Source organism: Lagenorhynchus albirostris, chromosome 10 (genome assembly GCF_949774975.1).
Source record: "Lagenorhynchus albirostris chromosome 10, mLagAlb1.1, whole genome shotgun sequence".
NCBI lineage: Eukaryota > Metazoa > Chordata > Mammalia > Artiodactyla > Delphinidae > Lagenorhynchus > Lagenorhynchus albirostris.
The window spans coordinates 2,867,258-2,892,458 of record NC_083104.1 but is presented as its reverse complement, the minus strand read 5'-3'; the positions used below and the strand labels follow the sequence as shown (position 1 = coordinate 2,892,458).

The 25,201-nt window shown below is 57.7% G+C and overlaps 1 protein-coding gene across 1 annotated transcript in view; it reads left to right on the top strand.

Annotated features, from left to right (window-relative positions):
• NUP210 (nucleoporin 210) overlaps nucleotides 1-25,201 on the top strand; it is a 99,605-nt gene that overhangs the window by 65,143 nt on the left and 9,261 nt on the right. Inside the window, exons 21-33 of the mRNA XM_060161048.1 lie at nucleotides 6,389-6,517; nucleotides 7,783-7,910; nucleotides 8,009-8,144; nucleotides 9,441-9,503; nucleotides 9,675-9,854; nucleotides 12,401-12,481; nucleotides 13,509-13,640; nucleotides 14,820-14,978; nucleotides 17,766-17,857; nucleotides 19,458-19,632; nucleotides 20,995-21,170; nucleotides 23,112-23,332; nucleotides 24,533-24,669. Of these exons, the coding sequence (XP_060017031.1) occupies nucleotides 6,389-6,517; nucleotides 7,783-7,910; nucleotides 8,009-8,144; nucleotides 9,441-9,503; nucleotides 9,675-9,854; nucleotides 12,401-12,481; nucleotides 13,509-13,640; nucleotides 14,820-14,978; nucleotides 17,766-17,857; nucleotides 19,458-19,632; nucleotides 20,995-21,170; nucleotides 23,112-23,332; nucleotides 24,533-24,669 (1,809 nt within the window). The remainder of the gene's footprint in view (nucleotides 1-6,388; nucleotides 6,518-7,782; nucleotides 7,911-8,008; nucleotides 8,145-9,440; nucleotides 9,504-9,674; nucleotides 9,855-12,400; nucleotides 12,482-13,508; nucleotides 13,641-14,819; nucleotides 14,979-17,765; nucleotides 17,858-19,457; nucleotides 19,633-20,994; nucleotides 21,171-23,111; nucleotides 23,333-24,532; nucleotides 24,670-25,201) is intronic.

Sequence of the window (25,201 nt, the reverse complement as noted above, 5' to 3'; positions counted from 1 at the left end):
CGAGAGCACAAAACACGCATTCCAGGGACTTAGCCTTCACAGAGACCTGGTCCCACAATCTCCTTTCAGAAATACAGCCCGGCTGCCTTGCCCATGGTTGTGCAGTAAATGTGTGTCCTAGCCGGGAATTAGGAGTATGTCACCTCACTCTCTGCAGGGTTTCCAGCCATAACTCCCCACTGGTCCCTTTCTCTGACTTTCTTTTTGCATCTGTTGACTGTCTTGATACAGTGGCCACAACATGAGTTGTCTCTGAAGTGGGACAGGTGTAGAGTAAGTGAGGCAAATGAGCAGGGTGTGAGGAACATACTGGGAGGAGCTGGGCTAACCGTCACCAGATGCCTAGCTGCAGCGTTGGAGGTAATAGGGCGTGGTGGGGACTGCGGTAAACTAGACGGCAGAGACTGTAGCTAAGGGACAGCTGGCCCGCACCCTCGCCAACTTTTATTATTTTTAATATCAGTTTTATTGAGGTATCTTTCACATACCATACAATTCACCCACTTAATGTCACAATTCAGTGGTTTTTAGTGTACTCATAGATGCAGGCAACCATCGCCACAGTTAGTTTTAGGTTTTTTATCGCCTCAAAAAACCCCAAATACCTTAGTAATCACCTCCCTATTCTTACACACACACACATAGGAAAGGGTGTTGGATTTTGTCAAATGCTTTTTCTGTGTCTCTTAAAATAATCTTTTTTTGTTTGCTTTTTATTCTATTGATATCATGTGTTACGTTAATTGGCTTTCAGATATTAAACCAACCTTGCACTCTGGGATAAACCCTACTTGCTCATGGTATATAATTCTTTTTTCGTGTAACTGGTTAAAGTTCGCTGGTATTTTGTTGAGTTTATGTTCATATTCCCAAGAGATTTTGGTTTGTGATTTTTTTTGTGATGTCTTTGCCTGGTTTGGGTATCAGGGTGCTATCACCCTCATAGAATGACTTAGAAATGTTCCCTCTTCTAATTTTTGGAAGAGTCTGGGTAGAATTGGTAACAGTAACTCTTGAATGTTTGGTAGAGTTAACCAGTGGAGCCTTCTGGTCACAGGCTTTCCTCATGGGTAGTTTTTGATATGAATTCAAACTCTTCACTTCTTACATGTCTATCCAGATTGTTTGTTTCTTTTTGAGTCAGTTTTGGTAGCATGTGTCTTTCTAGGATGATCTAGTTTTTTTGTTGTTTTGTTTTCCTAACATTTTCTTACCTTCCTCCAGTGGGCGACTTTGGTCTTTAGCTGTCTTGTTGGAAGGATGCTTTCTCACAGGGCAGCCCCTCGGTGAAGGGCGAGGAAGCACGTCATAACATTCCTGTTTTTCTCAGAGGCAGAATTACAGATGTTGGGACCTCTTGGGTTTATCACCATAGATCAGAGCAAGAAAAAGCCATCTCTCGGCACCTGTGGACAAATGTGTGTCGTTAGAGGGAGCTTGGGGGCAGCTGGATGCCTGAGATGGTAGGAAGCTCTCCCCCATGCACTTATATTCCCTCTATAAAAGAAAGAATAATTCCCTGGCCATTCCTCTTCCATGTAAGTAAGTGTTCACTGTCAAATCCTTAACATTAAAGGGAAAACCTCAAATTGTAAATGATTCCAACTGCTTGAAATATGCCTTTTTTCGCTTTATCTCTGGAGATTAAAAATAACTCCCCTGTTATATAAAAGAGGGAAATTTCAAGTTCAGAAAAATGTGTGCAGTGCTAACAAAACTTGGGCACCTTTTTACTCACATTTACCTTGCACCACACGTTTTGAGTGAGCCCTGAGGGCAGCCCTGTGGCTGGAAAGAGACCCTTCTTCGAAGAACAAGAGGTTCTGACAGTCTGTGATGGACTAGGCTGCTGCTTCAGGTAGTGAGCTCCCCGTCTCTGGAGGCATTCAAACAGAGGCTAGCATGCTTGTCCGACTCAAGATGGGATTCCAGCGTCAGAGTCAGGTTTCCCAAAACCTACGAACCCCTGCTTAGCCTAGCAATGTCCTACAATGTGCAGTCCCTGTCAGCAACAGACTCTAGGCTTCTCCCGGCCAAGACAAGCCTGACATCCCCAGTTTACAGATGGTCCCAAAGAGTTATAGCAGTTCCCTCTCCAGGTTGTAGGACGGGCCTTCGCCCACATGTGTCATCCTCCGTGGCCCTTGTTGAGTGGGGCTAAGTGCCCCCTGCAGACACGACCCCAGGACATGTCTGGCACCGAGTTCAGGATGTACCAGCTGTGCCTGACGTTCAGTGCCCGATGCACCAGGATCGTGTTTGCCCAGAAGGTATCCTGGAGGCGCCTTGGCCGCCAGGCTCTCTGCTTCCCCCCACCTCAGGCCTGTGCAGAGAGCACTGCGGCTCCAGGTGGAATCGGGTTCTGGTTCCCTTTCCCTCTTCTGTAAAGTGTGGGAGGGATTTTTCATGGAGTGTTGACAGCCGATGACAGCTCCTTGCAGCTTCTCGGAGGGCTGTTTCTGAAGGACGTTTACACGTTTCTATGGCATTTTCCATCTGCTAATTAGCAGCATTCTCATTTCCTTTAATCACAGAGGTGAGGAAGCCCACAACATTTCTTCAATTAGCTCAGAGAGAATTGTTTCTTTCTTTCCTATTGATACCCATTTGGAGGCAAGAATGGCTGGTGGTGTGTGTTGGCTTCCAAGCGTCTCTGGAAGGGAGTCTGGCGCTCATGCACCGCACGGGGACTGTGGTGGGGTGGTTATGCCCCCACCATGCACCCAGGGCTGTGCAGGCTCACACAGACCCAAACCCTCTGCAATGCACCTCTCTTTCCTTCTTGGCTAGTTTACACATAGGAGCGTTTACCTGATTCAAACTGAGGGTTTCTGTCTTCTCACCAGTTCTTTACATTTCAAAATAAGCCCTCCACGCAGAAGCTGTGTGATTATAAGATCGGCAGCTGGGAAGCAACCTAGCGTGTGCTGAGCCCTCACGGCTTTCATTAACGCATTCACCCTGCAAAGGTGGGTGCCCGTCACTTGCCAGGCCTGGTCCGGGCTCCAGGGATTCAGTGGGGAGCAGACAGGGCCTCTCTGGGTCCTGGGATACGCGGCTGGTCACGGTGACGTTGTACCTCTGAGGAGGTGCATCAGAAGGGGGTCCTTCCTTGGGTTGGGGCAGGTGGTAAGTGGTAGCCACCTTGGGGCGTGAACTCGGGTGTGTCCCGCCTGCGGTGTGTTCGCCTGCGGGAAGCCTCTGGTCTGGCTGGGGCCCTTGGATGAAGTTTCTTATCTCAGTGTGACCCTGGTCATCCCCCACCAGCCCCAAGGGCGTCCATGTCTGCCGGGGGCATGGATCCCCACCCTCTCGCATGGCACGGCCTGGCCAGCACGAGACATCGACGGGCACGCATGGGAAATGGAAGCGGATGGTGCCAGCGATGTTCGGAAGTATCTTCAGGGTCCTTGCTCCTCTGTAGTGAACAAGTGTGAAGTGTGATGGGCCCTGGGAAGTGAGGGGCCGTGATGACGCAGCGGCCCCTCGGGGCCTGGCGGGTGCAGGTGGAAGGCGCGAGCAGAGCGGCCCCTGGCTCCACACATGGCATCTTAATGCACAATAACGCGTTCCCGTCTCCAAAGAGATGACAGGACTTCTCCTGGGCTCTCAGTGGGCACCTTTACCCCTTGGGAACGAGAATTCATGCTGGGCGTGGGTTTACCCACCTCCCCTCCTGCACGTGCGTCCCTCACACGTCCGTCAGGAAGCAGGTGGGTCTGGAGCCTGGAGAAGAGGGTGGTGACACATACACGGTCGGGGGGGGGGGGACAGGATCCCTCCCCCGCCGCCCCCACCCCCGTGCCATCTGCTGGCCGGCACGTCCCCTCGTTTCCTCCAGTGGTTTGTCTCTGGAGTGACGGGTGGGCACGCCCGTAAAGCACTGTTCATTGTCCAGTGGGCTGGCAGGAGCTGATGTGCAGACGGGCCACGCGGCCCTTTGGTGGGTGGCAGCCTGACGCCGTCTCCCGCTCCATCATGCGGAAGGCGCCTGGACGTCCAGCTGCTGGGAAATCAAGCGGAAAAGGAATCGATTTCCCCACCGCCATTTATGTCTTTGTTTAGAATGCGCAAAGTGGCTCTTTCGAAGGAGAGAAAAAGAAGAGGGAACGCCTCCATGCGCCCCCCGCGCGGGTCTGGCCCGTAGGTACAGCGAGCGTGTCATTTCTCTGCGTTATGAAGGACGTGTCGCTCCTGACAGCGGCACCTTTTGCAGGAGGATCAGATTAGAGCTCTCGCTTCTCCCTGTGATTTTTAAACGGGTTCTCTCTGGGGGATGCGTAATAAGCCAAGTGAATCGTCCTCCGCAAAACTGGAGCCCTGTGGCCTCCCGTCCTCGGCGTATTTGATAGCAGGCTGGCGTGGCCCTGGGTCAAACTACACAGCCGTTGTTCGGAGCGCCAGCGTGATTTCCACTCTGGAATCTTTATTCAGCGACTTGAGTCCTTGTGTGAAATACCCTGGGCCCCCTTCATCTGTGGATGTACCTGTGAGCCCAGTGCTGCTGGCAGAGTTCTCAAGCCCCTGCCGCCTCCCCTGCCCGACGGTTCCTTTCTGGCTGCTGGTGGCATCCAGCTCTGGGAAGTGGCTGAGTGTGGGAGAAGAAGCCCTAAACTGGGGGCTCGGGCACCGTGTTCCCTCCCCAGTGCCGCCCCTTCAAGGCTGGGTTCCCACCCTGGGTGGGCCTGTCTCCCCATGTGTTCACTGAAGGATGTGGGCCAGAATCAGCACTTCCCAAATAGATGACGGTACCTGGGGTTTGCAGACCCCTTTTTTCAAAAATTCCCAAGTGTTGACAAAGCCAGGGCTGAAGCTGAGCTGGTGCAGGTGCAGGTCTCCTTACATTAACCAGCGGCTTGGAGCTGTGACCCTGGATCTCAGTGTACTCAACACGCTGGGCGGGGGCCGAGTCTCGGCCAGGTGTGAGGCTCGGTCCTGAGGCTGCATTAGGGGAGAAGACAGCCTGGGGGGAGGTTGCACAGGGAGGTCTACATCGAGTTGGAGTGAAGAGTGGTACAGCTGCAGCAGGAGAAGAGAGCAGAGGGGCGAAGGTCCCGACCTTCCAGATCAGGGGAGATTTTACCGAGGAGGGACACTTGAATGGGACCGAGGGTGAGTGGGAGCCAGCAGGTGGGCACAGGGGGAGGACAAGCCCCCAGATCTCAAAGGTGGACTATGCAGCCCTGAGGCGGGTAGATAGGCGCCAGATGGCTGGAGTGCAATGGCCATGGGGGATGGTGTTTTGCGGTGAAACCAGAGTCCTGGGCAAGGGCCAGATCGTGCCAGGTTCTTATAGGATGTGTTAAGGATGTGGGCTCACTCTGGGCAGCCTTTGAAGGCTTCTAACCTGGGTGCAATAGGATAGTATTTGGTTGTCTCCTGACGTTTTTCCCGCACAGGTTCTTGACATTGAAATTGTAGCTTTGCCAACACTGAGCAGTTCACTGTACCCACCGCCCATCTCCCACCCCCAGTGAATATAAGACCACAATCTCAGGCAGCAAAGCCAGGGCCAGGTAGAGATGGGAGGCAGCCTCAGGGCCCACCCACTAGCTCCGTGACGTGCCTCCACCTGCCCAGCCCCCAAGACCACTCAGTTGAGATGCACGCCTAAGCAATATGACAAGTTACTGCGAGTCCATCCCCAACATGAGAGAGTGGTGATGATGCAGTTTGTCTGGGGAGAGACTTTTCTGAAGGTGGGATCCCTGGAAGAAGGTAGAGAGAGAAGAAGACTTAAAGGGGGCCTTTGGCAGTGAAAGCGTGGAAGACAGGAGCTTAGATGAATTCCTGCACTCCAAACATTTTATGAGGGCTCTACTGCAAACACAGCAGAGGTTGAGGTGAATGTGGGGATGGGCAAGATTCAGAGAGCTCGCACGGAAGACTTGGTGGCCTCCTCGGCCCGTTCCCAGGTTCTGAGAGTCTGTGGGTTCAGATTAGGATTTCTCAGTGAGAGCTTCATTTGGAAAGCAGCGGTCTCACCCTCTACCAGCCCCTGACTTGCAGTTTCACAGGAGACCCCATGGGATGCTCTTCTCTTGTGGGAGCTGCAGGGGCAGGTGGCCTGGACAGGAGATATGGAACCCTGGGTGTGAGTCCTCACTCTGCCAAGCTCTGACCACCCCCACCTTGAAGCAGCTTCCGTTTTCTTCTCTGTAAATTGTGCAGAGTTGAAATAAATGCTCTCTGAAATCTATCCTGGCTCTAACATTTTACATCCCACGCCCCTCCCCTGGCTGGCAGTGGGTGCTCGTGATGAGGGGTGGGCAGGCCAACATTAGGGTTTTCCAAGCCCTGGTCTGCAGTCTCTGGGAGACAGTGTCCCACGGGCGATAGGCTGCTGCCGTGAGCAGCTGTGTAACCACGCCCACCTCTGACCTTGCAGGTGCACCCTCTGCTCCCGGGCACCTCAACCATCATGATCCACGACTTGTGCTTAGCCTTCCCGGCCCCGGCAAAGGCTGACGTTTATGTCTCGGACATTCAGGAGCTGTACATCCGCGTGGTGGACAAGGTCAGTGTCAACTTCCCGATACGGCTCCCTCCCTGCGGAGGCCTGGAGAACGATGGGGGTTCAGGGGGTGTTTTCCTCGTGTCCACCTGCAGCTCGCAGTGCTGTTTCACCCAGCATTCTGGGCTCAGTGCAGAGCGGCCTCCGAGGGTATCCGTCTTCATCTCAGTTGACACCTGTAAAACCTGGCTGTAAATCCCGCTGGAAGTTGTCCCCACGTTAGCTGCAGCTTGGGAATTCCTGTCCTCTGACTGGTGCAAGTTACTAACCAGCCCGGTACATGCATTGCTGAATGTGACTTTTCTCCCCAGTATGTACATTTTGGATTCTCAGAAATTTCAGTGGCAGATGAGTAAGATGTACTAATGCCGAGTGCTTTTGCAAAATGAATACATAATAGATCTGGGCTTTTCTTTAATGTAAAGAGGGATTTTATATTACTCCAAATACCTGAAGTAACTGCAGTGAGGCTTAAAGAGGGATGCTGTCAGAGTCCTGTCTTCCTGGGGGGAGAGAATAGTTGGTAATGAGAGGGGGACATTCAAGCAACTTGGACTCCTTAAAAGTCAATATTCTCTTAGCCTCAGGTAGTCCTCCTCTGATCTCGTTTCCTCTGGTGATTTGCCTCCAGACTTGAGTTCTTTCACTAAGCATTTCTGACTCATGTTTCCTAGAGTTCTCGCTGTATATATTATGTGCCAGGATGAACTCTTGGGTCACTGAGCCCTTTTTAACCCCCACTGTACGCCTGTTGCTATTCTAAGCTATGGATTGTCTCTCTAAGGAGATGTTAGTTCTCTCTTTTTATTGGAGTATAGTTGATGTACAATGTTGTGTTAGTTTCTGGTGTACAGCAAAGTGATTCAGTTATACGTATATATATGCTTTTTCAGATTCTTTTCCATTATGGGTTATTATAAGATATTGAATATAGCCCCTGTACTATACAGTAAAGCCAGTTGTTTATCTACTTTATACATATTAATGTGTATCTGTTAATCCCATACTTCTAATTTATTCCCCCCCCCAAGATTGTTAGTTCTCTCAGAGTGGGATGTGTCATTTATGCATCGACGTATCCCTGAGGCCTCTTGAATACAGAAAGCACGTAACCGATTTTCATTTGTTGATGGGCTGATAGTCTGAAGGTCAACTTGGGTCTGTGGGTTTGAGGTTGTTGATGCTTTTGCAGAGAGCCGTAGGGTACCACAGGTGGTGGCATTGGTCATTCGAAGGCCGCCCCTGAGTCTCTGTCCCCCTTGATGTAGGTGGAGATTGGGAAGATGGTCAAGGCATATGTTCGCGTGCTGGACTTCCACAAGAAGCCCTTCCTGGCCAAGTACTTGGCCTTCATGGACCTGAAGCTCCGGGCAGCCTCCCAGATCGTCACGTTGGTGTGAGTCCTTGCAGGATCAGGGGTCAGAGGAGGGCATCTCAGGGCATTGTCGACAGGTCTGTCGGGGGAAGAAGTCCCAGCCCCTCCCTCTGTTCCAGGGCCCTCGACGAGGCCCCAGATGACTACACTGCCGTGTTCCGCGTCCGCGGCGTGGCCATTGGCCAGACCAGTCTCACCGCGACCGTGACCGATAAGGCTGGACAGAGAATCAACTCGGCCCCACAGCAGATTGAGGTAAAGCTGTCCCTCTTCGTGCTTCATGGCCTCGGCCCAGCCCCTGTTGCATGTTGGGGCTTTTCTGTGATAGGCTGGGCGTTTTAGGGGCAGCCCAGGAAGCCACGTGGACGGGCCGTATTAAACTGCCCTACGGTGTCCTCTGATGAAAAGGGGGCCTTCACTGGTCCCGGGGACCTGGGGCTGCAGGAGGGAGGGGCCTGGGTTACTTCAGTCTCTGCGGGACGGAGTGGGTGTGGCGTGGCTCAGGGGAGGGGAGCTACTGCCGCACAGCAAGGGGGTGGCTGGGGAGGAGTGCGGACCGGTCTGGGCTTGTGTGCAGAGGTGCCCATTGACAGTCAGGGCCTTAGAGGTGGTGCGCTCCTCGAGGGAACTCCGGGAGCAGCCGTTCTGGGTGAGGGAGCTCCAGGGCCCCGACGCCGTCTCAACGGTGACGGGAGCCGCACAGCCGCCAGGGCCAGGAAGTCGTGTCCAGGTTTATTCTTCGGCAGCACTAAACTGGTCCCGCCCCCTCCTCCACCATCTCGGCCACATGGGCCGGGGGCTTGGTGTTGGCGGGTGTGGTTGGTGCTTCTAGATGGCAGTGCACCTTTCTTCTGCTGCTGAGAAGAAAGTCCTGTCTGCCTACAAATGACGCAGCCAGACGGAGACGACTCCTCACGCACAAGGCAGCCCCGGGCCGACTGGTACACCTTGCGGCAAGGCAGGGGTTGTCGGGGTGCAGGGGGAGGACCTGGGGGCTTTGCGCTGCTGCAGAGACGGGGACATCGTCGCCCCTGCCCCTCGAGTCCTGCTTTCCTCCTCTGGAAAATGCTGAGGCCGTCGAAGTAGAGGGCTCTTCTAAGGCAATTAGTCAGTAGGAATCTGGAGACATTTAGGGGAGAGACAACCCCTTCCAAAGAGGAGTTGGGGAAATCTCGAAAGCAGTGGGTTGGAAGCTTGGACGTGTGTCAGATCTCGTGGTGACTTGTTGAAACACATTGCAGGACCCCACGTCCGACTGGCGGGGCCGGGGCAGGCCGGGGAGCGGGCATTTCTACAGTTTCCAGGTGGCTTCCGCAGGAGCAGAACACGGCCCTGAGAACCGCAGAGCCTCGGGCCCAGGGGTGGGATGAGGTCTCGTGGGGGCTGCTCGGGCTCCCCCAGGCTTGGCCGGGACCCCAGGCGCTCGCCGGCGCCCCCTTCAGAGGAGTGATGTCTGCGCACCGTGCTTCTCTGGAATTGAATGTGACTGTGTCCGGCTGCAGGAGCTTGGAACGCAACGGGCCCCTTTCTCCCTTGTGTCTCCACACCCAGGTCTTTCCCCCGTTTAGGTTGATACCCAGGAAGGTGACGCTGATTATCGGGGCCACGATGCAGGTAGGAACCAAAGGCCACGCCCCCGCCCCACCCCCACCCGCGGCCGTGTCCCCTGCCTGGGGCTTCAGAACGGGCTGTGGAGAGTGCTGGGGTGTTGGCACCCTTGCCCCCGAGGGTGAGGCGTGGGCCGGCCGGGGGACGGGCTGACGGGCGCTGCTCTTCTCGCTCCAGATCACCTCTGAGGGCGGCCCCCAGCCTCAGTCCAACATCCTCTTCTCCATCAGCAATGAGAGCGTGGCGCTGGTGGGCAGCACCGGGCTTGTGCGAGGCCTCTCGGTGGGCCACGGTGCCGTGTCGGGGGTCGTGCAGGCCGTGGATGCCGAGAGCGGCAGGCTCGTCGTCGTGTCACAGGTAAGGGCGTGGGCTGCTCCGCAGCGGGCATCTTCCGAATCCGCCCTGGACACAGCCTCGTGGGTGAGGCTCGTTGCTCCCCAGGCAGCTGGTGGGGTTGGTGACCCGGGCTGGGAGGAAGCCCTGCCTGCTGGGCGGGGGCTCTTGCCAAGGGCCGCCCTCTCCCAGGGTCTTGCTTCTGCCCTCTGAGCCCAAGCCCCTGCCTGTCACCTACCCCCACCAGGGCCAGCCCGGCACTCGTACCCCGGAGGTTGCCCTCCTCCAGACTGAGGCTCCCCGGCTGCTCCTTAAGGGGAAGGGTCCCCAAGCCCCACGCCCGGGGCCATTCCAGTGCAGGCTGACAGTAGCCGTTGTGACAGCAGACTCTGCTTTACGTGCCTCCCCGAGTCCTCTCCGGACCCTCTGCTCTGCTCGTGTGCAGGTGATGGGCCCGAGGGACGGGCTAGTGACCCACGGCCACCACACGGCTGCTCTAGGACCCGACCTAGTATTGCCAGCATCAGAGCCCTCCCGCCTTCAGGTCTTCTTTTCCAGCTGGGCTTGGAGATGTTCTCCTAGCAGAGTTGCGCTGCTCTAGGCTCTGACACACTTGCTGGGTTATGGTGTATGTTTTTGGAGGCATGTGCTGACTTGGCTGCTGTACATGAGGGTAACTGGACACCAGTAGTGTTTCAGACCTGGATTTATATTTCCAGGAGAAAAAGAAAGCCTGAGTCATCCGCCAGAATCTTTGCTCAGCTAGAAGTAAAGTCATCTCCCCCGCCTCCTCGCTGGAGTGGGGGACATTTCCTGACCAATTTCCTGGGTCAGCAGAGATGCTGGAGGCCGACTCAGGGGACGCCTCACCCAGGAGGGTCCCCCTGTCCCATATCGGTGGCACTGACTCCAAGCAGGTGAAAGCAGGTGTCTCTAAGTCTGATCGTTTCTGCCTTTCCCAGGGGCAGGCACTTCCGTGGGCCTCTGGGAAGGACAGGGCAGAGCATGTCCGCCTCTCGAGAAGAGCTCAGGGTGCTTGGATTCTTCCCCGTGTCCTTGGCCTGCTGCGACCTGCAGGAGCGTCGGCTTGGTGGTCAGGCCACGGTGGAACCCCAGCTCGAAGAGGGCGTTTTGTCCTGGGTGGTGTGGCTGTGGACAGAAACTGGGCTCCTGACAGCGGTCCGGGAGCACCGCCGAGTTAGGAGCACCTGAACACACAGCTCTGGGGCGCTGGGACCCTCTGGAGGGGGTGGGGCTGACTTTGACCCGACACTGAGTGCATCGATTTACTCTTTTCCCAGCAGTTGCACTCTCTCTCCAAGTATCCCGCTTACGCCACAAAGTCCTTTTGAATTACTGGGTGGATACTCCAAGTTTACCTATTTTATAAAGACGAGAAACCACTGGGCATGTGAGAGTAAAATTAAGGATCAAGGAGGCCCTGCTTTGTTTCCCTCTAAAGAAAGGGTTGCAGCCTCAGGAACGGGCTTGTTTTTCTCCTCCTGGGGGCCCGTGTGGCTGACACAGCTGACACAGCAACTGGCTGGGGATTGGTCTAGAGGACACAAGGCCATGCAGTCCCTCCTGGCCACCCTCCTCTCTAGGCTGACCTCACTGGGCCACCTCTCTGCGTCTCCCATCTGGCAGGCTGGGGGAGGGGCCGGGGGAAGGCCCCGGTGCCCCTTGGTAGATGGAAAGGCTGCACCGCCAGCTCCATCTGAAAGGCGTCTCCTTGAGCCCAGGCAGGTGGGGGCTCAGCCTGAGGCCCTGAGGTCCGCGTGTCCCAGAAGGGTATGCGACTCTGGTCAGAAGCTCACGGTTCCATCTGTGCGATTCGGGTCACCCTAAGAATCAGCTCCCAAAGCCGAGGAGTAGTCCAGGACTAGCAAGGGAAGACAGCAGTGAGAAGGATGAAGGGAAGGAAGGGAAGGGATGCTAGCTGGGCACCTACTGTGTGCCAGGAGTTAGCCCACACCACAAGGCACAGGAGATGGGCTCACATGAGTGTATGTACAAAGGGCTTAAGGGTTTTAGCAGCCTGGGTTCAGCATGTGTCAGCAGCACTACAAAGAAGCCAGTAAAGTTAGTCTTTGGCCAAATTAACAGGAGTATAGAATTCAGAAGGAAGGAGGATATAGTCTATTCTAATCACACTCTTCCTGGCTCCTGCATTTGTCCCGGTACTCTGCTCAGAGACAGACAGGCTGGATTTGGGGTTGGGAGGTCTGGCTGCCTGGCCTAGAGAGGAACAGTCCCTGGTCAGTATCCCCAAGTCTCCGCAGTGCTGACCTGGAGCATCTGGAGCGGACAGGTCTGTAGGCTCAGAGGACCAGGCTGGCACCCCCAGGGGCAGGGAAGAGGCAGCAGCCAGGTCCACGTGGGGCGAGCCACCCGCCAAGCCAGGCCTCCTAGGGAGGAGGAGCATCATGGGTGCCTTCTGACCACGTGACCCTGAGCTGGCCTTGGCAGGAGCCTCCTTCCTGGGGGAGGGGTGTCCCTTCCCCAAACTCCTGCCACTAGCGCATAGCGCCTGCCCACAGTCAGCCTGAGCCCCAAAGCCCTCTTCCTAGGACCTCGTGGAGGTGGAGGTGTTGCTGCTTCAGGCCGTGAGGATCCGTGCCCCCATCACCCGGATGAGGACGGAGACCCAGGTGAGGCGGGAACCTCTCCAGCCCTCCTGTCTGAGCTCCCGGAGCAGCCTCTCGGCAGGGCTCAGGCCCTGAGTTCTGCTTCAGAACGAGCTGTTCCCTCTGCTGGGACAGTTCTCCATGCCCTTCACCTGCTGAACCCTGTTTACCTGGGGGTCCAGCTTCACTCCCCTGCCTTTCCTGCGGCAGCCCAAAGGCTCCCTGCCATTCTCCCCAACGGCGCCATCTCCTCTTACGCACGGCGCTTACGCCTGTCGCCCCGTGTGGGTGCCGTCAGCAGGTGATGCCTGTGTCTCCACCAGTCTGTCGCCCTCCCGCACCTAGACTGACACCTGGCACCTCTCGGGAGCCGGTGTTTGGACGGTGCGTAGCTTTCTCGGTGCTTTCTGTGTGTTAGTCCACATGGGGCACATAACAGCCCCGAGAGGTAGCTCTGGGGTCACGTCCACGTCACAGAAGAGGAGGTGCGCACGTGGCAGGCTTAGGGCGTCCGCACAGCTGGCAAGCGGCGGGACGGGGCGCCGACCCACAGCCTGGCTCAGGTCCGTCCCCGCCTTTCGCCGCGTCACCTCCACGCGCTCCCTCTCTCTGGTCGGCACTCGGTCAGTTCAGATTGTCGGAGACCGAGTCCACCCCTCGTGAGCAGGGACCCCCGCTAGACTGAGAAAGAGGGGAGCAGGGTAAGCTGTGTGGCGGGGGCTGGGGGCGCTGCAGGTGTCCCAGAGCTAGAGGCAGTCGTTTAGGAATGGGGTCTCCCGGCCGAGCTGCGACAGCCCGCAGCCCAAGAAGGACGGGAGGTGCGGGGCTGGTGCTGTGTTCCGCTCGGTCCTTTGCTGTTTTGTCAGGCCTCCTGGGACCTATGCTGCACCTGCCGCTGCTTAGGGAGGAATTGGGTGCGGCTCCCATTGCCCCGCGGAGACGGGGAAGCACCCAGCAGCGGGCGGCAGCTCAGGCAGTGCCCCGGAGCATCCGGGGGGTGGGGCTCCGGCCGCTGGACCCCGGCGGTCACGGGCCTGGCTTCTCCCCGCAGATGCCTGTCTACGTCACCGGGATCACCAACAACCAGAACCCTTTCTCCTTCGGCAATGCCGTGCCGGGCCTGACCTTCCACTGGTCTGTCACCAAGCGAGACATCTTGGACGTCCGGGGGCGGCACCACGAGGTACCCACCCTCCCAGAGTCCCCCGACTCCATCCCAGACAGTGTTGGGGTGGGAGGGTTCTCACCACGTGTCTTGCGCTTCACGCCCTCCTGTGGCTCCCTGACTCCTTCTCCCAAGGCTGCGGCCACACTGTCCCTCCCCGGTATCCCTCCCGGCCTCTCAGTCCTGCTCGTGTCCAGGAACCAGGTCGCCCAGCTCCCCCCTCGCGGTTCCCAGGACAGTCCGCAGCCTTTTCATTTTAAGCACATTCCTGCCGACCAGCCGCGCTGCACAGGGGCTTAGTGACCTGCTGGCGGAAGGCAGCAAAAGCGACAGCCTGGTGGGGATGTCACAGAAGTTCCAGAACGTCTCGGGGTCCTGGTCGGGGTCCCCAGTCTGTAGCTTCCGACCCCCTTGCCGAGATGACGCCTGGCAGCCCTGGGGTTTTCTCCAGGTTTATCCCAGGACCCCACCCCTGTCCCCTTAGGCCTCCCTAGGGGGTCCCCGGCCCCTCCCTAAGCCTCAGCTGGAGAGAACGTGCTGCCCCCGTTTGTACGAGCTGGAGCCCATGCGTGAGGAGGGGGGACGCGCCCGGGGTCGCCCAGCCAGTGGGCTATGGGCCGGGTGCCGGCCCTGGTGACTACAGGCTGCCACCCTGTGTGGGCCTTGGTCACCCAGGACCCGAGTGGGGTTGGTACTGGGGCTTTCTTCTTGTCCTCTCCATGGATGGGGGGGAGGGGGCCGGGCATGGGATGGGGGTCTCCTGGAGGCTTCCTGAAGCTCATCTAGTGCTGGACGAGAGCCTCCCCCCAACCCTATGGGACCAGAGTCCTGTCCCCAGACTGTCCCCGTGGTACCCGGACGTGTGACTTTTTCACAGCCCACGACGGGGGCTCTGGGGGGGACACCCCAAGTCTAACATCTTCTTGGTGATTCGCCTGACCCCCCGCACAGCCGAGGCTCTGAGAAGTCCTGTGTGAGAACGCTGGTTGGCCTAGCCTCTTTCACAGGCTACTGTGAACATGAATCGCAGCGTGGGGCGCCCTGCGCTCGTGCTGAGGTGGCCACGGGCTGCAGCCCCCAGGTAGCAGGCCCTGACGGGGCGGGAAGGCAGCAGGATGAGAGCATGCAGGCAGTGCAGGGGGTCTGGGGCTCCTGTCCGGCTCTGCCCTTTGGGGACACTTTCGACATCTGTCGCAGGCATCGCTCCGGCTGCCGTCGCAGTACAACTTTGCCATGAACGTGCACGGTCGGGTGAAGGGCCGCACCGGGCTGAGGGTGGTGGTCAAGGCCCAGGACCCCACAGCCGGGCAGCTGCTGGGCCTCGCCAAAGAGCTCTCTGACGAGATCCAAATCCAGGTAAAGGGCGGGTGGGCAGAAGCCGCCGTTAGCGGGAGAGCAAAGGCCAAGCCCTCAGCCCTGCTCCTCCCAGGGGCCTTGTGGGCACATGTCAGGGGGCTGGGGGTTGGGGCTGGGGTATGAGGTGCTGTGGGAGCCCAGAGATAGGGTGACCCAGGGCTTCACGGAGGGGGTATGTTTCAGGATTGGGGGGCCTGGCATGTGCACAGGGCTGAAAGTCTGAAGTAGCTTAATGTGCTCCCAGAATAGCAGATAATTCTGAGCTCAGAGTCTGGGGTGCCTTCTTGGGGGAAAAGCCTGGAAAATTGTCTGAGCCGGGCATTCATTTAGTTGTCTGTATATTTCGCAAACATGTGACGCACTTAGCAGAAGCAGACACACTCTCCCCACTCCCCAGGCCGGCTCCCACAAAGCCTGCGGGGCAGGAGCTGCAGGTGCGGCTGCCCTAGATGAGCCCGTGGCCCTGGGGGTGAAGTGCCCCTGCGGGTCCCGGGGAGTGGGCAGCAGAGGGTCCTGAAAGGCCTCGAGGGATGTGCCTGGAAGACAGAGGGTGCGACCCATCGTTCACTGATGGAAACCGAGCCTGAGGACGGGAGGTGGCCTGCTCAGAGCCCCTTGGGGGGGCACCCAGCAGGACTCGGACCAGGCAGGACCAGAGCCCAGCCACCCCTGTCCAGCCCAGGGCTCGACCCACGTCTCTCTCTACCACCCCTGCCCCCTCTGGGCCCCTCTGTAAAAACAACGAAGAGCATGTTTAGCTTCAGGAACCCCATTCTGCTAATCTGGGGCTCAGTAATGTCTGGCTTCCCCTAAATTGCAAAGAAAAACTGATAGCAGCCCCTAAGTATCATGAGAAAAGAAATGGGTTCAAGCCCCCTCTTCAGGAAGGAGCAAACCATTTCTAAACCAGGCACATACCTCATTAGGGGCAAAGAAGCAGATTTCAAAGAGAAACGCCTGTCTGCCAACCCCCCTCACCCCTGCCTGCACAGGCACACAGGCGCGCACACACACACACACACACACACACACACACACATACAGACACGCACACACACACAGACACGCGCACAGACACACACACCACACGCACACAGACACACACACCACACGCACACAGACACGCACACAGACACACACACCACACGCACACAGACACACACTCCACACACACATACAAACACACACACACACAGACAAATACACACATAGAAACACACAGATACATGCTCTTCCTAGCTGAAAACAAAAGGAAGCAAGTGCTGACACCTATCCTGAAATTAAAGACAGGGCTTTGCAGCTGCCAGGTTCTGTGACCTCAGTCAGGTCGTCTAACCTCTCTGCGCCGTGGTGTCCCTGGCTGACAGCAGATGGGTTTTGAGCACATCGGAAACTTAGAGGCGCTGGATCCAGCCCACAGAGGTGTTTTATTTGGCTCACTCAGGGCTTTGAAACAACTTTTATTTGTTGCCAACATTTAAAAATAGGAAGATTTTGTCTAAAAGCCCAGTATGAATGCATGGCATGATGCCACACGGCAAAACCAGCAAGAGATAAGGGCACAGCCTCCCGTCGATAGAGAGGTGCCCCCCAGTATCACAGGCCCCCCAGCCCCCGTCGTCTCCCTGGCACCGAGGCCGTTCACCATGGTGCTGGCAGTGGTGCTTTTCTGCCGGTCACATAACAGGAGAGGAAGGTCCCCCTTGTACCTTCATGTCCATCTCAAGAGGGACCACAGAGGTCCATGTCTAAGGAAAGTGGGAGGGGACCTGCCTGTGCATGTATTTCCCGCGAGATGCGTAATCAGTGAGGCAGCTTCACTCTGGATGCCGCTTGCCTGGCGGAAGTGCTCACGCGACTCCAGAGCCTGGTCTGGCTCCCAAGGCCGTGCTCCGTGCCCTGTGAGGAAGCACTGCCACCCCGTCGTGTCGCACGAATCCCCCAGCTCTGTGAGACAAGCGTGGCGAGGATGATTACTTCTAGACCCTTTTTACAGATGAGGAAATCGAGGTTGAGTGTACGGTCAGAACATGGCGGTGCGCTGAGGGAGGGGAGTCGGGCCAGTTTCCTCTTGGAAGATCATCCATCAGCTCAGATGATTTTAGACACAGGCCCTTAGGAGCATCCAGCTGGTCTGATCGGAGCAGAAGCCAGCGGGGCGCCAAAGCTGTGCTTGGCATCTAGGCTCGGATGGGTCCCTGGAGATAGGTACCTGAAGGGTGCTGGGCGCCTCAGGCTGCGTGCAGAGAGGGGTGTGGAGCCCCAGGGGAGGGCTGCCTCCGTGGCAGGATTAGCGTCCATCCGACGTCATCGGGTTTATCGGCTGCTGGCCTGAGGTCACCAGGCACCCCGTACCAGTTCTGTGTGGATCCTGCCGGGGCCTGGCAGGCTAGAGGGTGAGAGGCAGGGCTGAGGGGGTGGATCTGCGAGGGGCATGTAAGGAGCAGCATGTCTCTCTGAGAGGCGAATTGAGAGCTTTCTCCAGGCTCCGTCCTGGCAGCATCACCGAGCAGGACCCTGGGCCCCGTCACTCTGCCGCGTTCCACACGCATATGTCCCGAGGGCTCAGGGGAGGCCCGTGCTTCTGTGAAGCAGCCCCCGGGGCTTCACCAGCGCACCTGCTGTCCCTCCTCATCGTGCCTTCGGCCTCTTAAAGCTCAGCCCTCGCCACCACATCACCAGCTGCATAACAGGTGCTGGCACCGGCCCCTCTCACCCCTGGGAGACAAGCAGAGCCTGGACGTGGTTCCAGGGATCACAGGAAACAAAACGCACCCCCTCTTCCAGGTGTTTGAAAAGCTGCGGCTGCTGAACCCTGAGATAGAAGCAGAACACGTGTTAATGTCGCCCAACTCATTTGTCAAGCTCCAGACAAACAGGTAGGTGACTCGACGCGGCTTCATCCAGGTTGCGAAGCTGTGCTCACATCCGACGGCTCATTTGTCCAAGTCGTCAGGAGCCGCGGGTGCCTCGGGCGAGCTGCACCTCCCTCCTGGCGTCTCGCTGGAAGCGGGTGCGACCTCTGCCCTCCTCCCGTCACTGTGGACGTCCCTGCTCGTCTGTGGCATCTCCCCGTGGGTCCCTCTTCTCCCTGTGGCCCAGAACCTCTCATGCTTTCTGCGGACATCCACTGCTTTAGAGGGGGAAAAGTGCCAGCCTGGAGGTGCTCAGTTTCTCGAATGCCCCTGTGTCTTCAAGACTTGCTGTTCTGTGTAGTCTAGGAGCCGGGGCGTCACCTGGGGGTTCGTGAAAATGTGGATCTCGGCCCCTGCTGGGTGGTGGGGACATGCATGAACGCAGAGAAGCGGGGTTTTGAAGCCTGCCTGCAAACCTGCCTCCTGCCCGGCATTCTAAGATGATGCTTTGGGTAGTGGCGCCTTGTGTGTGAACTGCGGGTGCAAAGTTGGGCATTGTAAGGACCACTGGGGAGACATACACACATGGGGGACGCACAGCCAAAAGTGTCCCTTCCCGGCTCCGTGCAGGGCTCTAGGTCAGAGGTGGGTGACAGCCGTGCCCTTGAGGAGTCCGGTGGGGAAGAGGGCAGTGGAGAGAGAGAAGGGCTGTAATGAAACGAGGTACAGTGTTGAAGCCACAGCCCAAAGGAAGGCCTTCCACGTGAGGATCCGGGGAGGCACACCCCCAGTGGAGATGCTGGAGCTGGGACTTAAAGGATGCATAGGCGGTTAAGAGGCTGCGGTTGATGAGGGAGGAGAAACTTGAGGCAGAAGCAATGACATTTGCTTAAAGTCATCTGCAGAGCGTTTGTGGGGCTGCGGCACAGAGAGAGGGTGAGCGGGGCCAGGCCTGGGAGGCTTTTCCTTCCTTTCTTTCCTTATAACATCAATGAATATGTAAAAGAGCATAAAATACTGCATAATTTGTCTTCTCCCCAGTGCATATTATCAGTAGTTTTCCAAACCACATTCTTAGCAAGTGGCCCGTTTTTATCCAGTTACTGGCCCTTGGAAATAGGACAGGGCAGGGCCGTGACTCCCATTTCACAGTTGAGGAAGCCGAGGCCGAGAGAGGGGACACATGTGCCTAAGGATGCAGTTGTCAGCGGGCTGTTGGGTCTGCCTTTGGGCTCCATCCAGCTCAGAGCCCCATCCTCTTCCCGCTGCACCAGGCTGCCTTATTTCAGCAAACTGAAGGCAGCTTACCGCGGAGGGGTCTTTGACAGCAAGTGCCTGTGCTGCTGAGGGGACCCGCAGCTCCCGCAGCCTTCCCTCCCTTCCCTCCCTTCCCTCCCACTGACCGGCTCGTGGAAGGTGCAGCTCTCCTTGGAACCCTTGGTTTTACAAGTTAGGTTTCCTGTTGGCAACTGAGGAGCTGCAGTGGGCTGTGCACAGCGTCCCGGTGCGCGGCGCGGCTGAGATCGGGCCTCTTCTCCCAGGAGCAGCGGAACTCCCAAACCCCGGGCCCCTTGCCGTGACACTCCTGCTGTCTGTGAACACGGGTCTGGTTTGTTTTCCGAAGGGATGGCGCCGCCTCTCTGAGCTATCACGTCCTGGACGGGCCTGAGAAGGTTCCCATCGTGCACGTTGATGAGAAAGGCTTCCTGGTGTCGGGGTCCATGATCGGGACATCCACGGTCGAAGTGACTGCCCAAGAGGCTTTTGGGGCCAACCAGACCATCATCGTGGCTGTCAAGGTAGGATCACGTCGCCTCCTTTTTGGAGTAATAAAATCAGCAGGACTGCTTTCCCCTCGCAGGTGTGTAAGTGAATATACTCACCTTCCAGCCAAGAGATTGTCTGCAAGAGTTTATTAAAGGTCCTAGGTGAGAAGCTGCAGCATCTTCTGGATGTCGGAGCCAAAGATCCTTGGAGATGATTGATGGCAATGACCTCGTCTCATAGATGGGGAAACTGAGGCCCAGAGAGGTCCATGGTTTTCTGGGACTGGCACTCCAGTGTCCTGACCAGTCAGCATTGAATGTGTGTGCTGGCTCTTGACCCAGAAACCATTACATGACAGACGGCACCTCGTAGGATGAGGTGACCCGTCTTACAGGCAAGGAGACCAAGACTCAGCGTGTCACACAGTAATTGAGAGTCAGGCTCTGGGTTCTAGCCCACGTCGGCCTGGCCCGGGTTGGCATCCTCCAGTCCCAGCCGGCACTCCCGTGTCCCCTTGCCATTCTGTGCTCCTCAGAGACAGGACTTTCTCCTTGGGCGTCCCTGGGTCAGATCCTGGAGTTTATCCTGAACAGAGTTTTCTTTGCACAACTGATTCTCAATGACAGAGAAAACACACGACCACTGTAATATTTAGATTTTGCTTGGGTCGTGGGCCTATTTCCTTCCTAACATCTTTTTGTTTCAAGATGGGTGTCTAGCAGGGAACCGTCCACCCTAGTTTTCGAGTAAGTGAAAGTGACTGACCCCCCCCATCCTGTGTCAACAAATAGTATTGAGCACCAGCTGTGTGCCGGTCACTGCACCACTGATCTTCGTCAAAGAAACTGGGCTTTCTGGGGGCTGGCTTTTCGGCCAGGATGGATTTTACCTGGAGTCAGAGAACCGAGTCTGCTCTCTAAAGAGCTTGCTGTCTAGGGCTCCCGAAACCCATCATCCCCTCCTCTTCCCGTCTCCCCTTTAACTGGGGCGTCTGTTCCTGGCAGCTCTGTAGCGTACGGAGGCCCCCAGGCAACGCTGCCCCTGCAGTCCGAGCGGGCCTTGTTTCTAGTTTAAATGCCTGGAGCCAGGTCCTCCGAAGAAGCTGAGCAGTCAAAGCCCAGAGGATATTTTTGCAACATGAATAATGATGTAATTTGTCACAGTCATGGCTTTTGACTCTTGTGGGTTGGGTTTCCTGAGAGCGAGGCCGGCCGTCATGCAAGGAGGGGGCCCCCGTCGCGGGCTGAGCCGCTCTTTCCATGACCCCAAGTCGGTCCAGCCCCCACGCCTCCTGAGATGGGGACTGGCTAGGGGCAGGCGTCCGTTCTCGGGAGGGGGATCTTCAGAGAGGTGTTCCTGGCGCAGTTGTCACTGCGTTTGCTCACTGTCCCCAGGTGTCCCCTGTTTCCTACCTGAGGATCTCCATGAGCCCCGCCCTGCACACCCAGAACAAGGAGGCTCTGGCGGCCCTGCCCCTGGGAGTGACCGTGACTTTCACCGTCCACTTCCACGACAACTCCGGAGACATCTTCCACGCTCACAACTCTGTCCTCAACTTTGCAACTAACAGGTAGGGGTGGGCCCCCCTCGTTCCCCACATGAAGTCACGTCTCGATCAGACCCAGATCTGATTCACGCAGGTGACTGATGGCCACGCAGAGAGGCCAGCGCCCCTGAGAGGAGAGTTTGTTACTCACGGTTCCCAAGAGCAGGGGGTGCGCCTTGCTCGCAGGGGCCACCGGGGAAGCACCGGGCTTGGCCAGGCATCAGGAGCGAGGGGAGGCGTGGCCGAGAGTCTGTATTACCGGAAGGCACGCAGTCATTCAGCAGAGGTGCCCCAGTGGGCAGGAAGCAAAACCCAGATGTTGGGGTTTGTGGTTGGAAGGTCTGTAGTAAGATTTTGTGCAGCCGTGAAGGCTGGGCTGCAGGGGAGATGCATACAGCCCTGGTCGCTGGCCTGGCCCTGTGGTCAGTGGATGCAGAGCGCCAGTTATACCTGCTACGAAAGCTGGTCAGAGGAGACACACACCTTCCAACGCTCAGGCCCTTCTGCGTGCCGTCTCGCCGACTCCTCGCTGTCACCCATTTGTAGAGGCCCAGAGAGGTCAAGCCACTTGTCCAGGGCCACACAGCCAGGAAGTGGGGTTTGGATACCAGGTCCCATTGGGCTCCAAGGGCAGTTCTTTTTGGCTGGTGCTCCTGAAATACAAATGCAGCCTCAGGCCTAGTGTGAGGAGAGAGGGGGTGGTCTCCAGGAAAGAGAGCTGTGGCCTCAGGCTAGACCTGCCCCCATGTCTGAGTCTACTGGAGCAGCGATTCTCAAAGTGTGGTCCCCAGACCAGCATCATTACCACCGCCTGGGACACTCAGAAATGCACATTCTCAGGGCCCAGCAATCTGGGCTGTAACGAGGCCTTCAGGTGATTCTAAAGGTTAGGAACCGTTGTCCTGGGGGACGCAGACCAAGCTAAGAGCAGGAGGGAGAAGCCCCAGACCTAGGAGGAAGGAGTAGCGCTCCAGAGAGTCCTCTCTGGGCGCAGAAGCTCATGTCCTGGTGTTGGTGACCATTGCAGCGTGGGCTTCCCATGGGCCCTGGAGCAGATGTGTCCCCTGTGGCTGAACACACCCAGGGCTAGACCCTGGGAGAGCAGGGTTTGGAGTTGGGCCCTGTTCAAGCCGGGCTCGGCCCTTTATGGGGCCCATGAGCTTGGGCGGGTCACCCTTCCAGGCTGCTGTGTTCACACCTGTCACGTGGAGAACGTGGCCTAGTCCCTGGGGCCACCAACTGAGGCTGTGGTCGCCAGGGCCTGTGGCATGCCGTGCCGCTCTGCACAGAGCAGGGCATCTGCTGGTCTGGCGTGAAGGCTGCCCTGGAGGGAACGGAGCCCCCTGTCCAGCTCCCCTGCAGAAGTCACACGGGCCTTCTGTGGCGGGGAGCGTCCATCTCCGAGAGAGCGGTCAGGGCCTGGGGGTGTGGGCAGGGAGGCAACGGAGCAGAGACCCTGACCCTCTCCCTGCCCAGCCCAGCCGTCCCTGCGGCCCCACGGGGGCTGCCGTCACTGAGTGCCCCCCGTGTGCCCATGTGCCGGCTGCTGGCCTAAGCCCTCTTCAGCTGCTGACCGGGTCTGCGGCTCACGTCAAGCCTGTGATGTGGGTACATTGTCAGCCCCACTTGGCAGATGAGGAAGCGGGCAGGGGCGATATCACTGGTCCCAGTAACACGGCAGAAGGCAGCCTGTGCCTCCCCGAGTGTCCTGGTTCCCTACTGGGAAGGGATGGGAGCACAGGGTACATCACTTTCCTCTGGGGGGATGGTGACGCTGGCCATCCTGTCTGGGCCTTGGGTCCCCCCGCCCCACCCGGGTGGTGGGTGAATCAGGTCGGTGTGGCCTGCAGGTCCCTCACCCGGGTGACATCAGGGCGCAGTGGGCGGGTGCGGGGGCCCTTCGCTGGCTCCTCCCTCAGAGCTGGGGCCTCTCCCGAGACTGAGAGCCACGTCTCCTGTGCCCAGGGACGAGTTTGTGCAGATCGGGAAGGGCGCCACCAACAACACCTGCGTGGTCCGCGCGGTCAGCGTGGGCCTGACACTGCTCAGAGCGTGGGACGCGGCGCACGGCGGCCTCTCTGACTTCGTCCCGCTGCCTGTCCTGCAGGCCATCTCCCCCGAGCTGTCCGGAGCAGTGGTGGTGGGGGACGTCCTCTGTCTGGCCACGGTTCTGGTCAGCCTGGAAGGTACGAGAGATTCTGGCCGAGGGAACCATCTCTGTGGTTGGGAGGTGGGACGGGACTCTCAGCCTGCTGTGACAGGTGTGCACGTGGAGCTTGGTGATGGTCTAGAGCGGGCGTCGGAAAACTGCCGCGCCGGCCAGAGCCAGCCTGCCGTCTCTTTCTGCAGCAGGCTGTTATTGGTGCTCGGCCACACCCCTGCATCTCCGTGTCATCAGTGGCCGTTTTCACGCTGCATCTGCTGGGCCGAGTGGTGGCATCAGAGACCCTCGGGCCCACACAGCCCCAAAGACTTACAATCTGGCCCTCTACAGAGGAGCTTGCCCCTCCCCCCCGCTCTAGGGGTTTTCCACCCTTGTGGAAACCGTCTACCCCCATAGCCACGAGCCACAGGACCCTGGAAACGTGGCTGGTGCAGCTGAGGAGCTGACTGTTCGGTGTTTGGTTTGGTTGTGGTTTTGCCTGCGCCGCACAGCACGTGGGATCATCGTTGCCCTGGTCCCTCGCCCCCTGCACTGGAAGTGCGGTGTCTTAACTGCTAGACCACCAGGGAAGTCCCTGACTGTTCGGTGTTGATGAGCTTCTTGGCGGGGCTGCTGCACGGGCAGGTGCCTCTCGGAGGGAACCTCAGCCGAGGAAGCCGCTAAGCGGTGGGGCAAATGTCCGTACCACCCGTGCATCCACGAGCCACACGGGCAATCATTTACTTAATTTTTTTCCTAATTGGCTCCCTTGTTTTAAAGCTAATTAAACTCATTGTAAAAGGAAGTTACACGCTGCCTTTAAAGAAAAGCACGTATTATTTGCCACAAATAGAATGTGGTTGTTGAATCCTTTCATTGCGTTTATCATGTGACGAGATTGGCTCTTCACTGAGGACCGCCGTCTAGTGACAGCTCAGAGTCTGCCACCGCCTTGTTTGTTCAAAGGGGATTGCTGAGCAGGGTGGGCGGGCTGGGGCGGTGCAGTGGGGAGGCATGCAGTGGGCCGTCCCTGGGGGGCCAGCGCCCGGGTCACCCCAGGGTGGGAAATGACCAAGAGATTCCCAGCAGGGAGGCACTGTGGTCGCAGACAGGAGCCGAGCGGTGGGACAGTGGAGCGTGGGGCTGGGGGCGGCGAGCACACTGCCCAGGTGACCCAGGTGAGACGCAGTGGCTGGAGTGTCAGTCATGGGAAAGAGGGGTCACATGCAGCTTCCCCTCCCAGGCATCCCCGGGACCTGGAGCTCATCAGCCCGCAGCATCCTCCACGTCGACCCCAAGACGGGCGTGGCCGTGGCCCGGGAAGCGGGATCTGTGACCGTTTACTACGAGCTCGCCGGGCACCTGAAGACCTACAAGGAGGTGGGGCTTTGGGGCCCACGTGGCCGAGCCTTTCGGGGTGGAACTCTCAGATTCCGTACTGACTGATTCCCGTTTGTCAGGAAGAAGGAAGGTCCAGCGCCTCAGGAGGCAGGCGGACGGGGATTCGTGAGCCTGGCGGGGGCAGGTTCGAGGACGGAGGCGGCCTCCTGGGGGGTGATCCCCGCGCCCACGTGCTTCGGCTGAGCCCTGGGGGCAGGATTGCCTGCGTGGGCGTCCCCCGGGAGTCGTGGCCGTAGGTGGTCCCGCTTAGCGATTTGGCATCACTGGGAAAGTTAAACTCCCCCAGCAAGTCACCTTTTGAGTCTTTCTGGAGGTGAACAGAACCGCTCTCTCTTCTGTTTATCTCCAGCCAAGAATGAATCGATGAGCAGTCTGGCTGCGTTCCACGCGTCTCATTTTTAGAGCAGCGTGTGCCCTGTGGAATCTAGCAGTTTAACTTAATAGCGGGTGTGTTTAGTGCTGCGACCCTGCAGTGCGAGCGAGCCCAGTGCAGATAGAGGCACCTTGAGAC